At 46.3% G+C, this 18,171-nt stretch overlaps 1 protein-coding gene across 1 annotated transcript; it reads right to left on the reverse strand.

The window, feature by feature from the left end:
* Window positions 1–419: 419 nt before the first annotated feature.
* c1qtnf6a (C1q and TNF related 6a) lies at window positions 420–18,149 on the reverse strand. The gene is made up of 3 exons (XM_079830218.1): window positions 18,089–18,149; window positions 14,588–14,760; window positions 420–1,618 (listed from the first exon to the last, which is right to left on the reverse strand). The coding sequence occupies exons 2-3, from the start codon at window positions 14,754–14,756 to the stop codon at window positions 1,071–1,073; spliced, it is 717 nt and encodes a 238-aa protein (XP_079686344.1). The 5' UTR covers window positions 14,757–14,760; window positions 18,089–18,149; the 3' UTR covers window positions 420–1,070.
* Window positions 18,150–18,171: the final 22 nt, after the last annotated feature.

The raw sequence follows: 18,171 nt of genomic DNA on the forward strand, positions 1-18,171 counted from the left end.
ATTCGAGCATTTCTATGGTTTGATGCTCTTGACAGCATTCAATAATTCAAAACATGTGGTTGACACCAAACCCCAGATCTGATGTAGTCTGTAGCCATACCCAACAAGCAATAGCCGTCATTACACCGTCTCGGTTAACTGTAGACCCGATATAGTCCGGCTATGAGGAACCCACTTCTAGCCAAAATAACCTTGAATTTGGTTACATGCCATTTTTGACTAAATAACTTGTGAGATGATATTCCATCATTTAAGCAAAGTCAACAGTGATTACAAGGTGTTTGGTTTCATTTCTTTGGTTAGACGTCTATTACATTTACACCGACAGCCCAAATTTTGCCTAGATGTCAGGGCTGTTTGGACGGTTATTAGACGTCTTTTAAGTGCAAAATTGCTTGCTGAGTATTTTCTTTTCCTTTGCATATATTTGTGTTCAGTGTTCGGGGGTGTTGACAAAGATTGTGTCAAAGATCAAGGCCTGGTAGTTGTCAGTGTTTTTGAAGATAACGTGACACAACCTGCCCATGTGGGCATCTGCCTAATGAGACAAGCTCATTAGCTTGTCAAGCTTCTACCATGTGACAAAAAATGACACCAAATTACCGTATTTTGTATAGTATACTGTTAAGTATGGATCCACAGATTTTTATGTTAACAGCAAAAGATATAGGAAGTGTTTTCTCTTCCTTTTAAAGTTTTATTTTATTTTATTTTAGATACAGGTGTTTATATGATTAGCTGCATTTTTCATTTGTATTTAGCATTGATGTTTCATCAGAACTGACCTGCGGCCTATTTTTGGGTCGTGATCCACCAGTTGAGAACCGCTGGACTTCATTTTAGACATGGTTTCCGGTTTGCTTCATACAAGACTCCTGTGGAAGTGTGAAAAGTATGATTTCTCTGCACTGCATTGGGGTTTTTGTTTGGACTGCAGAAATCTAATATGAAATGTTTGGATGCTTTTATAGTTTTGTTCAAGTTGCTTCACCGCTCAAGCATTTTGGCACATTTTCAAACATCTTGTCCATAATCATCCCTTTCATTCCTTCCAGCTGTGGTTTCTGCTCTCACTCGCTCTCTGGTTTGATGAGGTATCCGTTAAAGGTGATGTAAATGTCCACGTCGTCGCTGTAGATGGCGTTCTCACGCTCACGTTTGTAAAGACGGACCCAGACCTCGTCGCCCTCCTGTAGAGACAGCATGACGCTCTGGCTCTGCATGATGGAGCGGTCGCTGGGCTGAGCATAGACTATGGCCTTCTCGCTGTCGTTCTGCATAATGTGCAGGTACGTCTCCTTGAAGTTCCACGTGTGGATGTTCACATTGAAGAAGTAGATTCCCGGGATGTGGCAACGGTACTTCCCAGCAAACATGTCAAAGTGTTCGGGGGTGTTGACGAAGATTGTGTCAAAGATCAAGGCCTGGTAGTTGTCAACACTGTGAAGGGACTTCCGTCGGCCGACTGAGAAAGCAGAATGCTGAGACTTGCAGGCGTCACCTGGGGCTCCGGCTTGTCCCTTATCTCCTTTAAGGCCTTCAGACCCTCGTGGTCCCGGGGAACCCTCAATCCCAGGCTTCCCAGGAGTGCCCCTTTCTCCACGGTCACCCTTGTCACCTTGAAAAGATGTCAGAAATGTCACAATGATGCAGAAGAAAAAAGAGCTAAAAGCTTAAAGTAAACTGAATCATGTCTTAGGCTATAATTCAGGTGGACATTATACATTTTTTTAATTATAAACATTTATAATGTATATATATATATATATATATATATATATATATATATATATATATATATATATATATATATATATATATAATTCATTGCAGATCAATGATAACTGAGAGATGGACAAATTAATGCTCCCCAAAAACATGTTGTGTCATATTTGACATTTACATTAACATGAAAAAATGGCTGAACTATCAATCAGAAGACAGAAGGCACGAAGTAGATTGTGTACAACAGGTTTTTCAGCAAAGTTTTGGACATATTGATAATTTAAAGGCCCTAGAAATGTGCATATTAAATATGATACAGTAGGCTATAATATATTCATACATTGGCATTATGCTTATTGTTCAACAGAATTAAATATTCACAATGAACACCCTTTCAACATGAAACCAAGAAATGAGACCTATACACTTTCCCTGCCTCTCCCCACAGCCTCTCAAATGTTTGTTTCCCCCAGGATACGTCACCAGTTATAAGGTTAAAGGTCCCATGGCATGGCATTTTTCTATTATTTTATAATGTTTTACATCATAAAATGTCATAATTTAGAAATAAAAGGCATTTTTTCAATACTGATGTTTGCCCTGTGGCTCAATGCCTTGTTTCAAGAGGCGTGTCTGCTGTGAGACTTCAGTAAAAACGCCCACTGTTGTGATTGGCTGACATCTTTGCATTTGAAATGAGCGGTGGGGGCGTGGTTTAACGAGGTCTATGAGGCACGAGCTGCTGCCAGAGAGACGGATGGACCGGAGTTCACTTCACATCAGTTCTGTCAGTCTCAGTTCAGTGAAATGTTGTAGTTACAGCATATACTTCAGGTTATTAGTCTATTTCTAGTCGGAGGGACTGTCACTCATGTCAGAAAGTTAGTAACTTTAGTAAATTATAGATCAGCGCTGACTGGAGATGCGAACCGTTTAGAACGATTCAGTCCGATTTGGTCAACTGATTCGGTTCACTAAAAAGAACCGGTTCAAAAGAAAGATCGTTCGCGAACCGGACATCAGTAATGTACCAGAGACGGAGCTCAGCGATTGCTAACAAAGTTATTTATAGTAACTACTGAGTTATGAGAGCGCTGTCAGTCAGCGCGAGTTTATTGTGTTTGTATCTGAGAGTTCTGAATAAACACGAGTCCCAGTCACACCGAGTCCGTCTTCATCATTATTACCAACTTTGTAACACATGCAATGTACCATTACAGCTGTCGAGATTAACGAGTTACGAGTAAGTGTTGATAATAGCATTATTTTTAGATATGTTCCTATCATATGAAAAGCGTCAGTGACGCGCGTGCATTGAGTACACAGCGCAAACAAAGACACAAAAGCAGTAATCGAATGTAATCCAGTTTATTGTGGGGAAAGCTGCCTAGCCCGGATATGCTCACGCTTACCCCCCTTCTGCTTAATCTCGCGCCGCGTTTGGTGCCTCCGCTGTGGGCCAGATGCAGTACTGGGGGTCGGGGATGTTGAAGGCTGACCGGTCAGTGCAGCCCGAGCTTCGGGCGTGTGTGAGGTTTATCTCTAAAGATGTGACTCTGCTGATGTTGAGCAGAAACTCACGACTGTATGTAGAACAGATAGACGCGACGAGGACGTACAAAAACACTGACTCACAAGATAGAAAACGTCTCGGTTACGTATGGTAACCCTCGTTCCCTGAAGGAGGGAACGGAGACGTACTGACGAATTGGGATCACTTCTGGGAGCCCCTATCAGCTTCGAGCTATCTAGAACCGGCCAATGGACAATTGGCGTGCGAGATTTGCATCTCGCGCCCCGCCCCGCGCCGCGGGTATAAACAGTAAGCGAGAGCGAATGCACGCTGTTTTTCACTGAGGAGCCACACGTAATGGCTCAACCTGCAGTGATGGTACAGCAACTGTGGCGACGGGACGTACGTCTCCGTTCCCTCCTTCAGGGAACGAGGGTTACCATACGTAACCGAGACGTTCCCATTCAGTCGGTCACGTTCGACGTACGTCGGACGTACCGACGAATTGGGATCCCCTATGGAAAACGCCATAGTTACTACCACTTCCAGCGCCCAGCGATGAGCCCCTCAGACCCCGATCTGATGCGGGCGGGAAAGTTCACGCAGGGAGAGTCCAAGCTGCTGTTCCGCAAGACCCATTCAGCTGACTGTATTGGATAACACTGGGAAAGCGTGCCTGTGAAGGCAGCTGCGGAAGCCACATCATGCCCAGAGGGAGTTAACATGTGGAGAGTACACGTATGGGCTGGCCGTGGGCAGCACAACATACGGAAGTCCCAGGGGTGGCCCCGGCCAATTAGAGGAGGGGGACAACACGTACCTGGGACGGCAGAGGACACTCTGCCGAGGGAAAGACACGGGCTCGCCGTAGGGAGCCGTACCGTGGAAGAATACACACATGGGACCGCCGTGGGGGTCACTACATATGGAACCCAGCCTAACACAAGTTCCACCAATGCATACGAGTGTTAGACCTGGCGTTGAACGCTCTGCCAGGTCCGACTGCCGTGAGTTGCGGAGGACTCAACAGGGTTCGCCGATCCGGGGAACTCGACTGGAGCAAAATAAGCGCACGCATCCGTCTACCATAGGGGAGGGAATGGCGCAGCAAGCCGACACTAGAACGGGGACTTCGGTGTTACTGACTATGGGAAGTGAGCACGCAGGAAGAAACCGGCTCTACACGGAGGCTATAGAATCTAGCGAACGTGTTAGGTGTCGCCCAGCCCGCAGCTCTACAAATATCTGTCAGCGAGGCGCCATGAGCCAACGCCCAGGAAGAGACAACACCCCTAGTGGAGTGGGCTCTTAACCCGAGCGGGCAGGGCACGTCTTGGGACTGATAAGCCAAGACGATGGCATCCACTATCCAGTGGGCCATCCTCTGCTTGGAGACAGCCTTTCCCTTCTGCTGTCCTCCGTAACAGACGAAGAGCTGCTCTGAGGTCCTGAAGCTTTGCGTTCTGTCCACGTAAGTCCGGAGAGCACGGACGGGACAGAGAAAAGCTAGGGCTGGGTCTGCCTCCTCCGAAGGCAGCGCTTGCAGGCTCACCACTTGGTCCCGGAAGGGAGTAGTGGGAACCTTGGGCACATATCCAGGCCGGGTTCTCATGATCACATGAGAGTTACCGGGCCCGAATTCCAGACACGATTCGTCGACCGAAAATGCCTGCAGGTCCCCTACCCTCTTGATGGAGGCCAACGCAGTCAGGAGTATTGTCTTTAACGACAGAACTTTCAACTCAGCTGACTGCAGAGGCTCAAAAGGTTCTCTCTGTAGTGCAGTTAGCACCAGAGTTAAGTCCCAAGAGGGTATGGAGGGAGGACGAGGCGGATTTAATCTCCTCGCTCCCCTAAGGAACCTGACGATCAGATCGTGCTTACCTAGAGATTTTCCATCTACGAGCTCATGATTAGCGGCGATAGCGGCGACATAGACCTTGAGGGTGGAGGGAGACAGCCTTCGCTCCAACCCATCCTGTAGAAAGGTAAGCACAGATGCGATCGAACATCTTCGGGGGTCTTCTCGGCGAGAAGAGCACCAATCGACGAACAGGTTCCACTTCAACGCATAGAGGCGCCTCGTAGAGGGGGCTCTTGCGGAAGTGATGGTGTCAACTACCGCTTGCGGTAGGACACCTAGAACTTCTGCGTCCCGTCCAGGGACCAGACATGGAGTTTCCAGAGGTCTGGACGCGGGTGCCATAGGGTGCCCCGTCTCTGAGTCAGGAGGTCCTGCCTCAGAGGAATGGGCCAGGGAGGTGCTGTCGCAAGGAGCACTAGTTCCGGGAACCAAGTCCGATTGGGCCAATACGGAGCGACCAACAGGACCTGCTCCTCGTCCTCCTTGACTTTGCACAGTGTCTGCGCAAGAAGGCTCACTGGGGGAAACGCATACTTGCGTTCTTCCCGGGGCCAGCTGTGGGCCAGGGCATCCGACCCGAGGGTCACCTCGGTCAAGGAATAAAACCACTGACAGTGGGTCGTCTCTGGGGAGGCAAACAGGTCTACCTGTGCGGCCCCGAAACGACTCCAGATTAGCTGGACCGCCAGGGGATGGAGTCGCCATTCTCCCGGAAGTACCTGCTGACGTGACAGCTCGTCGGCCGCACGATTGAGCAGGCCCGGAATGTGAACAGCATGAAGCGACCTCAGATGCTTCTGACTCCAATAGAGGAGATGGCGGGCGAGTTGCGACATGCGACGGGAGCGTAGACCACCCTGTTTGTTGATGTACGCTACGGCCGCAGTGTTGTCCGTCCGGACCAGAACGTGCTTGCCTCTGAGCGGCACTTTGAAGCGGCTGAGTGCAAGACGAACTGCTAACAACTCGAGGCAATTGATATGCCATTGCAGCTGAGGCCCCGTCCACAGACCCGAAGCTGCAAGCCCGTTGTACGTGGCACCCCAACCCGTGGATGAGGCATCCGTGGAGACAACGGAGTGCCTGGACACTTGTTCTAGGGGAACTCCCGCCCGGAGAAACAGAGGGTCCGACCACGGGCCAAAGTTTTGGCGGCACCTCGGAGTCACTTGGACGCGGAGGGAACCGCTGTGCCACGCCCATCTCGGGACTCGATCGTGTAGCCAGCGTTGAAGCGGTCTCATATGAAGCAATCCGAGCAGCGTTACTGCGGCTGCGGATGCCATATGCCCCAGGAGCCTCTGAAAATGTTTCAGTGGTACCGCTGTCCTGCCTTTGAACGAATTCAAGCAGCTCAACACTGACTGGACGCGCTCCTCGGTGAGGCACGCTGTCATGGCGACCGAGTCTATCTCCATACCGAGAAAAGAAATCCTCTGTGTGGGACAGAGTTTGCTCTTCTCCCAGTTGACCCGAAGTCCCAACTGGCTGAGGTGACTGAGCACCTTGTCCCTGTGTTCGCACAACTGCTCCCGCGACTGGGCAAGGATCAGCCAGTCGTCGAGGTAGTTGAGGATGCGAACGCCATGCTCTCTCATGGGAGCAATGGCCGCCTCCGCAACCTTCGTAAAGACGCGGGGCGACAGGGACAGGCCGAAGGGTAAGACGCTGTACTGATATGCCCGTCCCTCGAACGCGAAGCGCAGAAAGGGCCGGTGTCGAGGGAGAATCGAGACATGAAAGTACGCGTCCTTCAGGTCGATCGCTGCAAACCAATCTCGGGGACGGATGCACCTGAAGATGCGCTTCTGCGTTAACATCGTGAACGGCAGCCTGTGAAGGGACCGGTTCAGGAATCGCAGGTCCAAGATCGGTCGTAACCCGCCGCCTTTCTTGGGTACAATGAAGTACGGGCTGTAGAACCCGGACCTCATATCGGCTTGAGGGACCGGCTCTATCGCGTCCTTCGCCAGTAGGACAGCGATCTCCGCCCTGAGCACGGGGGCGTTCGCCTCCACTACAGTCGTGAAGTGAACGCCCCTGAACTTGGGGGGACGCCAGGCGAACTGAATCGCATAGCCGAGTCTGATGGTACGGAGGAGCCACCGAGACGGGCTCGGAAGTGCTAGTCAGGCTCCCAGACTCCGAGCAAGGGGGATCATCGGCACCACAGACGTACCCGCAGCGGGGCAGCGAGGCGGAACGCAGGGATCCGGCTCGGACGGCATGGGAGCGGCCCGGAGCGGGATCTGAGTGTGCTGTGCAACACTTACCTGCATCCGCGGAGGGGACGTGCGAGTGTGGGGAGGCCCTTTGTGTGCGTCCCGACAGCCAGCGTCCCCTGCTGGCGAAGGGAGAGGTACTTGAGGGTGGCGAGGCATGGGAGCGTCGACCACCGCCAAGCGCGCTCTCTTGGCACCCAGAGATATTGGAAACTGCTCTTTTATTGTAGTTTTGGGTACAGACAAACAAAAGATTTTCCCCCAGCCCTCCTCCGGGGGAAGGAGTGGTGCTGCAGCCATCTCCCTCAGAGCAGTTTCCTCCATCTCTGGGTGGCCCGTCTCAGGGCCGCTTGCGACGACGCTTGTCACCTGGCTTGGCAGCGGCCTGAGCGGGCTGGACGTCCTTCCCACGGCCGGCCCCACGGCGACGGCTGGTGGAAGGCTACTGCGGCGCCTTGGCGGGGGCGGAGGCGGCGGCGGGTGGACGTCCTCGGCGACGAGTAGTCGGAGGCGCTGCCGCCGGCGGCGGGGTGGAGGCAGCAGCGGGCCGCCGAGCAGGATGTGTTTGATCGCCTCCGTCTGCTTCTGGGCGGCCGAGAACTGCTGGGCAAAGCTCTCGACCGCGTCGCCGAATAACCCAGCTGACGAGATGGGGGAGTCCAGGAACCGATATTTATCGGTCTCCCTCATGTCAGCCAGGTTCAACCAGAGATGACGCTCCTGGACCACAAGCGTGGACATCGCCTGACCGATGGCACGGGCGGTGACTTTCGTCGCCCGGAGGGCGAGGTCCGTCGCCGTCCGGGGCTCCCGGAGGAGCTCTGGGTCAGGCCTACCCTCGTGCATGTCAAGGAGTGCCTGGGCCTGGTGGACCTGAAGCAACGCCATGCCATGCAAGGCGGACGCAGCCTGTCCGCAGGCCTTGTAAGCCTTCCCGGTCAGACCGGAAGAGAACTTACAGGCCCGAGACGTGGGTCACCGCGCCAGTTATAGGCGGTCGCCGGACACAGTTGCATCGCGACGGCGCGCTCCACTGGCGGAATCCCCACGTAACCCTTGGCTGGCCCGCCGTCGAGGGTAGTGAGGGGGGAGGAGTCACTCGGCCGGTTTCTGGCAGAAAAAGGTGCCGTCCACGACCTTGTGAGCTCCTCATGCACCTCCGGGAAGAAAGGTGTCGGGGCGGGACGCTGAGAACCAGCGCGACCCACCCCGAGGAACCAATCGTCCAACCTAGAGGGTTCGGGACACGGTGGAGGGTTCCACTCGAGCCCAACCCTTTCGACGGCCCGGGCAAGCATAGCAGCCATCTCAGGGTCCGGGGCAGCCGTTGCCACTCTCCCAGAGGGAGGCAGTACAACTGACCCTTCATCCCCCGAGGACTGAAACTCCCCCTCCGATGCAGCGATCGACATCTGTTCGTCCGCTGGAGCTCCAAAAGTCACCACTGGTCTCCCGTGGGAGGGTCCAGCGGGTTCCCTTGGAGGCTCTACCGGCTGCGGAGCAGAGGGAATAGGGGCCTGCGGAGATTCACTCGGCGGGTTTGCCCTAAACGTGATCCTCAGATCACCCTGGCCATCCAAAGAAACAGGTCCACCCGGGTTAGGGGCAGACCTAGTTCGTGGGATGGGTAAGGGGACTCCCCCAGCCCGGAGGTAGGAGAGTCTCGATCTTAGCTCCGAGATAGTCATGTTCCCGCAGTGGGAACATGAACTATCCACAAACGCCGCCTCAGCGTGCTGTGTGCCCAAACACGTGAGACAGCGATTGTGACCATCAGCAGGGGACAGGGAACGACCGCATCCAGAAACGCACGGGTGGTAAGACATCTTGAAAAAGACGGCACGTCACCCGTGAAGCTCTTTTTGTGAGGAAAAATACTCGTCGTAAGATGAGTGAGTCCTCTTCATATGCCTGTGTGGCTCCGAAGTGAATGACAGCGTGCATTCGCTCTCGCTTCCTGTTTATACCCGCAGCGCGGGGCGGGGCGCGAGATGCAAATCTCGCACGCCAATTGTCCATTGGCCGGTTCTAGATAGCTCGAAGCTGATAGGGGCTCCCAGAAGTGATCCCAATTCGTCGGTACGTCCGACGTACGTCGAACGTGACCGACTGAATGGGAACACGAAAACACCGTTCTGTCGGGAGAGAGAGAAGCCGCTAGCCTGGCGTGGCCATACTCAATTCTAGTCAGAATTTGAGTCTGGTACCGCTCCATTGAGCTTTGATTATGGGGCGTGTTTCAACCGAACCAGGAAAGACCTCAATTGGATAGACCCACAACCAATCAGAGCAACGGAGCGACGCGTAACGTTAGTTGTCAAATGTCAACAGAACTCAACTGCACTGTTACCAAGTCCGTGTTTTTCTCCATGTCCGCGGGTTGAAGCGACCCCAATTATGTGATTATATAAACCCAGGAATGCGAATTTTAGCAGGCAACCTTGCCAAAATAACATATTTTGCCAACCAAACGTTTTGAGTAGCAATTGTGCGCGACATTGCAAAAACACTTGGAAACCCTGTCTGCACGCACGCATGATTAAGTAACGTTACAAGAAAAACATGAGTGTAAACGATCTTAGGCAGTAATAAAATAATTTAAGGATACACAGAGTACTTACCAACACGATCATCGTTTCTGAGAGAAATAGTAAAGGTGAACGCATATACGAACAAGTTCTCCGTTTAGGATAAGAGCAAATTCAACCCAAGAGCCTTCGATGACGTGGATGATTACGTTACTGTTGATCATCTGTCCATCATCGTCTAAAGCCCGCCCTGACAATTTCATTGGTCCGAACAGTTTCTGTTCGGGCATAATTCCTCCTCTATGGAGCGAGTCCAGACCGAATTGCCCGAGCAAAACATTTTGTGGGCGGGGCTAAATTCGGCTGGCATCCAGGTTAAGAAGCCGCACGAATAATAAATAATTAACTACACATCAGTAATCACTGATCACAGATCAGAAGGAACTGAAAAAAGACTTCTGTTTTCATTTGTACATCCAAACACTGAGAAACTGCCAGCGTTCACTCGTTCACAACCCATGATCTCTCGAGCGTTTGCATGGGCGTGCCAGATTCTCTGGGCGGAGGAAAGGGAGGTAACCGTTCCTGCTTGGACGTCAAACCAGGAGACTTCAGGATTGCTAGTCTGGTCTGTCATTTTCTCAAAGGCAGAGAAAGACAGCCAGAACTCGGTTTTACACCGATCAACATTTCTATCCACTTGGGGACATTATTCAGGCTAGGGGAACTCTTTATGTTGAAAAACCTCATAAAATTAAAATGTCATGCCATGGGACCTTTAAGTAACAAGATTCTCTTCAAACCTTTGCTCTGTTATGACAGCAGTTGATCTGAAAACCTGTAGACTGTAGATCAAGACAATTTTTCCTAATTCATACAATGGATGATACTTAAAGGGATAGTTCACCCAAAAATGAAAATTCTGCCATCATTTACTCATTCTCAAGTTTCTTTCTTCAGTTGAAAATAATATATTTTGAAGAATGTTGGTAATGAAACAGTTGACGGTAGCCATTGACTTCCATAGTAGGAAGAAAAACACTATGTAAGTCAATGACTACCATCAACTGTCTGGTTACCAACATTCTGTTCTCGTCGTTGATATGTTCAACTGAAGAAAGAAACTCATACAGTTTTGGAACAACTTGAGAGTGATTCAATGACACAATTTTCATTTTTGGATGAACTATCCCTTTAATGCAATACCTAATGTTAATTAATTGAACCTAACTTTAAAATGGTCCTTTACCAATGTTTAAAGCTGAAAAGGCACAAGCACTAAAATAAATGTGTCAAATCACAGCTTCTAATATTTTGTTTTTGCAGTAACTGAACTTAAAGGGGTCATAGAATGACATTTTTGTACAAGTTAATATGATTCTTTAGTGTCTAAATGAAAAGTTTGTAATATACTTTAATTAAAAATTCTCATTAGTATTGTAAGAAAACACTCAATTTACCTGGTCAAAACCAGCTCAGTTTTCAGTAAGTCATTTCAGTGTATGTGACTTTAAATGATAATGAGCTTTGCTCACCCCGCCCCCTCTGCTCTGTGGGGCGTTCGGTTCGACACAACACAACACCACAACACACGTGGAGTGTTGCCTTGACAACATTTGAGGGTATAGGCTTGTTCGACTTCACCCAGCGATGCGCAGACCGATCGGCGGCTGACTTGAAGCAGTGCATGCCGGTTAGAAATTTTGTCCGACTTGAGGCAGCGCCGACGCCACGTGACAGTGACGTATGTCAACAAAGTGCCGCGAGAGCGATTCGAGAGCAGCCGGCGATTACAGCCGGTGCAGTTTCTCCAGAGCAGCTGCTCGAGGCTGCAGGGGCTCTGATGACGACACAGCCGTTCCACGATTGGCCAGATTCACCGCATGACAGCGATCACGTGTGTTTCGTGTTTATTCTAAAACCTTCAGCTCCACTAATGCGCACAAATCTGTTTTTTATAACAGTAAAACCTCCTTTCATGTAGTCGCGATGTTATGTTGTCATGTTTATCAAAATATAACTGATTAAAAACATAGACCCCACTTCATTGATAGTGTAGGCTTAAATGTTGAACTTTATTCTTGTACAAACACACCCTGTATTAAGCAGTACATGAAGTATTACATGACAATAATGTCTCTGAAACATCTGTATATTGCCAAATATTGCATTTATTTCACTTCAGCTGATAAAGTATGCAAACACAGCGCGAGCGTCACTGCGGGAAGCAGTAAGTGTCCGACTTCATGTCTCCGTTTGCAGCTCCTCCCCGCCTGCACGCGGCTACTCTCGCCGATCAGTTGATTCCAGCCGCAGCCGATGTCGAACACACCTTATATTTTCGAGAAATAATGACAACGGGAGTCTCTGAAGACACATCTAAGCAACCTTATCAATTTGAACCGGAGTCGGACCAGGAACAGATGACGAACCCATCGAAGTTTGAACAGGACGTTTCTGAATGGTTGGTTAACGTCATGTCACTTTGATCTATCTTTGTACTGGCAGAGTAGCGTAGTTGCTATGTGTTTACTGATGTGTTAGTTCATTGACAGATTGATGTTATGTTATAAGATTTTTTTTATTTTTTACATTACTTCTTAATCAGTAACAGACACCGTTATAAACCATGTACAAAAGTAAGCTTAGTGTAGTGTTACCACGTTAACTTTATCACCCGAGTACACAGTTTGTAATAACAACCATAACGCGTTGTTCATTATAAACGTGGGATTATGAATTATATTGAGAACGTCATACACAGAAAGCATGCCGTAATGTAACTTACCCTTTAAACTTTAGCCTCATTCATCGTGAAGCGTGCAAGCGATTTGCAAAGATTAATATAAAGGTTAATAAAACGTTACACTCACACATCTTCGATCTTCCTGAGGTGCAGCAGGAACACGATCCTTTTTTCAAGAGCAGATTATTAGCAAAACCTGCTTTATACTGACGCTCGTTTATAAAGCAGTCTGCTGAGAAATGATTCGCGCAAACATTGACGTTGATCGGGGGGAATATTCCCTTCTAAAACAAAACTCAGCAGCCACTGGGTCTTCAGTGGTTCGGATTTAGGAACATCAAAATGACTGCTGTGTTCGTTATTACACCCAACAACACAACACCACAATCGCTTAGACGCCATTCTGCTCCAGCGTATCAACAATGGCGGACTGATGACAGCTCGCTCAGGGCGGGTCTGTGTTGAAACGCTGCTGTCAATCAACAATCTTAGGAGGGGCGTACACCGTGTAACGTCACACGGTCAGACGGCTCGATTTGAGACAGGGGAAAATATATAAGGAGATTAAAAAAAAACACTGGATGTATTTTTATCATTATAGGATGGTTGTGTACAGGCACTGCCAACACACATTTCCGTATAATCAACTTGTAAAAGTGCATGTACCATTCTATGACCCCTTTAAAGTTCTTTTGTCCAATTTTGTCAACATTTGGCAGCTCAAAATTTCCACAAACCACATTTCCTGCATGCTTCACTTCCGTACATCAAACACATACACATATGTGCGTGCACAGACACATAAAACAACTCTCGCAACGGTTTCAGCCACATCAGCACCTTTCCTGCCAGGTTCGTCACTTCCTGTCCACCAAGAAGGCCTCCAGTGGAGCAGATATTTCTGAGCCAAGAGAGAGGTTAACTGAGGCTCACAGAGGGGAAGAAAGCAGCCGAAAAAACATATATTCAAACCATTCAGCTCAAAAAACACAGTATTTCATAATTAAATTACAGTTAAGTTCAGTTTGAAGTTCAGATCCAATATCCCACAATGCTTGTGCCAGACAACAGACAAGCAAAAGATTGGGAAACAGGGAAAAGTGAAATCCAACAAGGATCACTGAGGTCAAATTTCAGATATAGGCCTACTCTGAGAAAAGGTTCTATATACAACTTTAAAGGATTCTGTCAGGCGCTTCATATATAGAACATTTTAGGGCTTCTTATCATGGTATCCTTTTATGGGTTTGGTTGAATTAATTATTATAATTTTATGAATTATTATGAGACGGCTTGTAAATATACTTTATTACTAGGAAAATTAAATATTGTATGCTATCAAAATATTGTAATATGAAAGTATGCAATATTTAAGGCATTTCTTCTTATATACACTCTAAAAAAAAAGGTTCTATATTGCACCAAAAATGGTTCTTGGCTCGTAATCATAGGGGAACCTTTTTTAGTGCTATATAGCACCAATTTTGGTGCTTCAGTGGTTCTTCAGCGGTTCTTCAGAGGTTCTTCACCGGTTCTTTGACTAAGGTGCTATATAGCACCGCTAACTATGGTGCCATATAGCACCGCTACCATATACAGAACATGTTAAGATATGGTGCTATATAGCACCAAAAGTGGTTCCTCTATGATTACGACGAAGAAAGGTTTTTTGTGCCATACAGAACCTTTTTTTTTTTAGAGTGTAGTGCCTTTTTGGCATAAAAGAGTTCTTTAAAATTGAGTCCTAAGGGTTCCATATAGAACCCCATTGAACCTTTATTCTAAAAGTGTACAGTGAGATTTTCAAGGTTCTCCCTGCTGATGTTATTTGACTCTGAAACATCGCCTGTAGACGCTTTTGGTGGTGTTTCTTAATAAACAGCATTCAGGTTTGCCTTTGAAAGGCTAGGAATAAGCATGCAAGGATTTATTAGCTGCACAACTTCTTTTTGTCGTGAGCTAAAGCACTTTTTGAAGACTTTCGGGTACCTTTGAGAATGGTCATGTTGATGTATGTGCGGACCTCAGGCATGCTTTCTCTTAAGGTTGCAGCGTCATCTAGTCGTGGGAGGTGGTCGCAGCATCGGCGGCAGGGTGGTTGAGGTACGGAGACTACCAGATGTAGAAACAGACAGGCAAGCAGTTGGGACCCAACCATGGTGCTGAGATAAAAGAATAAATAGTCACTCCCTATAATAACGTCCCACACACTGTAATTCATTCGCTAATGTGAGACTGTGTATTTATTAGTGGGATCATAGACTGGATTAGTGTAATCCTGAAAAATAGAAATAAAGCTTCTGGGTAATGCTGGGTGGAATGCAGAACTGATAAATGTAGGCCCCTTCAGGACAAATGAATGTTTTTGTTGGTCTGAGTCCAACCTGCACACATGAATACAGCTAATCTAACAGAGTTCAGTCTGACAGAATCCAGCTCGTATCTGCCAAAGTTCATCTGCTAATTCTCATGAGATAAAATGCTTCCAAATTCATATTTGCTGAGAATGTATCATGTTAAAATACTTTCTGGACTGACACTAATCATAGGTTGAATGCCCTGAAGAGTGTGAAGGCTGCGTTGCATTTTCATGGAATCATATAGCGCAGATCAGATGGAGACTGCTATGCAATTATTTAAATGAACCTTTGCCATGCTGTCTATGATTATGGCATAATCTACTTCAGATAAACTGGCACAAAGCTGGATGTTTATGTAGGTCAATCATCTCTTCCTGTCTAAGTGAGCAGTTCTTGGTCAGAAAAAGTAGACCTTAATTCATGGCTCAAATCAGTGGATTATATAAACATAATTTAATCAAGATGAAAAGCCTAAAAATCACATTCCTTGTCGGTGAAAGACGGTGGTTGACCGGCAAAGGCATATAACCCAACATCATTCAATAAGGCAAAATGGAGAATTATTGCTAAAAAAAAACAAGGTAGAAAGATTGTATCCATGCTACTATTGAGGATACAGGAACTGCAACATCATGAATAAACGATTTTTTTCTGTTTTCAACATTGATAATAATAATGATAAATGTTTCTTGAGCAGCAAATCAGCATATTAGAATTTCATGGATCATGTGACTCTGAAGACTGGAGAAATGATGCTGAAAATTCAGCTTTGAATATATTCAAACCAGGGCTGTCAAACAATGAATCGCATCCAAAAGGGCAACCTGTGACGTTCAATAAATTGTCTTCTAAATAAATTGTGTTTACATAATATGTGTGTATACTGTGTATAATTATTATAAATACACACAAATGCATGTATATATTTAAGAAATATTTTCATGTATATACTGTATATATATATTTATATAATTTATATTATATATAAATATTTTATATATAAATATAACAGAATGTTCTTAAATGTATACATGCATGTGTGTGTATTTATGTATAGGCCTACATAATAATTATACACAGTACACACAAACTTTTATTTTGGATGCGATTAATCGCGAGCACTTATTCAAACAGAAAACATTTAGGCCTACTTTAATTTGGAAAGCAGCAGCACAGCTGAGAGGATCTGTATTACAGTACACTCTAAAAAAAAAAAGGTTTTATATTGCACCAAAAATGGTTCTTGGCTCGTAATCATAGGGGAACCTTTTTTAGTGCTATATAGCACCAATTTTGGTGCTTCAGTGGTTCTTCAGTGGTTCTTCAGAGGTTCTTCAGCGGTTCTTCAGAGGTTCTTCACCGGTTCTTTGACTAAGGTGCTATATAGCACCTCTGAAGAACCGCTGAAGAACCACTGAAGCACCAAAATTGGTGCTATATAGCACTAAAAAAGGTTCCCCTATGATTACGAGCCTTTTTTTTTAGAGTGTACCAAGCTCTTCTTTGTGCTGAGCTTTACTTTGAGCGAGAGGATTTTTATGACCGTCAGGCAGGCTCTGTATTACATCAGACTATAACAGGCTGCTGAGTCTGACATGTTGAGACCCATAAGAAAATGGGTAATTCTAGCATGAAACGTCTCAACAACTCGCTAAGTCCAAATTAAAAGGGATAGTGATAAAACTTTTCGTTATAATGCAAATTTCCATTGAAAGATGTACATTGACTTGTGTTGAATAATCATGAGATAAACTCAAATTCATACAAAAACAATCAGTCCTTGACTAATTGATAAACAAACCAACAAATCACATTCTATTCCAAGGGTTTTCAACCTCGATTATTTTTTTGTACAAATAACAAGTGCACATGAAATGAATGCATATTAAATATGTATTAGCAAAAATACAATATTACATTAAAGGTACACTATGTAACGTTTGACCCTCTAGCGGTGAAAAAACTAAACTGCATACATGAACGGAAGGATATTGTTTTGGTTGTGCTTCGTCTCTGCGTGACTGTGCGGATGAATACTGTAATCCTACTGCTCATAAAACACACACTACTAGGCTTAAGAGATATAATCAGTTAATAGAAAGGATCTCAAGCTGACTAGCTGAGGACGTTACTGTAGCTTTAGCCATTAATAGACATGGTAATTCCTTGAAAATAAATTCCAGCGCAGTGTTGTTTCAACAACCATAAAGAAATGACCCGTCACAATGCTTAACAATGAACTCTGTAAGAGAGCTATATGACAATTTATCTGTTCAGTAAAATACCTTACTCACCTGCTGAGTAATAAAAACGCCATCTCCGTGTCGCATTTACAACATTTCAAATCCCCCAGTTCTCTCCATCTCCGAAAAGTGTTTATTTTTTTGGGTGATTCCGGAGGTTTGAGATTTACCTGCACTCGCTTGTTGTTTTTTTTAACTAACCTATTCCACTCCCACACCGTACACGTGTCAAATAGCCGGAGCAACTGACGAGCTATATTATATGACGAGACACGCACAGGCCAGTGACGTATACGCATTTCCCACGAAAACCATCCCGCCCGGTCTAAAACATAAACACTTATAATAAACTTACCATAGTGAATCAGGGTGAGACAAATACACATTTTGGAAGAAGATTTGATAACGTATTGGCTCATTATTTAAAATGTTTGAACAATCGTCAATTCAATAACAATGTATGAAGTAAAATGTTAATATTTTTAATAACCTGCAGCAACAGAATTAAATAATTTATTAAAAACATGCTAAAACAAAATATCCACATGAAGCCTGTCTTCCTGCATTACTGTACTGTAAAACAGCAGGCAGATTTAAGCCGTGGCAGAGCATGAAAGCTTTGCACATGTTCTCCGTCTCGGCAGCTGTCCATCTGCTGGAAAGATGTTAACTAGCTCGCAAAAACTTTCTGAGCACTGTAACTTACAGATCACCTTGATGAGGCTGCACAGTTTGCTTATACAAAAGTGCCACTAAACTAATTTTCCTTTATAAAAAGCCTAAATGAACTATAATGCAGTTTTTTCTGGTGTGATTGTATGTGCATATATGTGTGTGTGTGTGTGTGTGTGTGTGTGTGTGTGTGTGTGTGTGTAAGCAAAACTTACAGTACTTGTTGATGCGTTTGCTGCTGCAGTTGGGTCAGTGTGCTGAGAAGGGAAAAAGAGAAAAAGGAAAGGAAAAAATCCTC

Source organism: Gobio gobio, assembly GCF_949357685.1.
Source record: "Gobio gobio genome assembly, chromosome: 1".
NCBI classification, from domain to species: Eukaryota; Metazoa; Chordata; class Actinopteri; order Cypriniformes; family Gobionidae; genus Gobio; species Gobio gobio.

Coding starts and splice junctions, on each gene's coding strand:
- c1qtnf6a (XM_079830218.1), bottom strand. CDS start 14,756: ATGGTTGGGTCCCAACTGCTTGCCTGTCTGTTTCTACATCTGGTAGTC. Junction 1,619..14,587: donor CAACATGACCATTCTCAAAG/GTACCCGAAAGT, acceptor CATCTTTTCAAG/GTGACAAGGGTGACCGTGGA.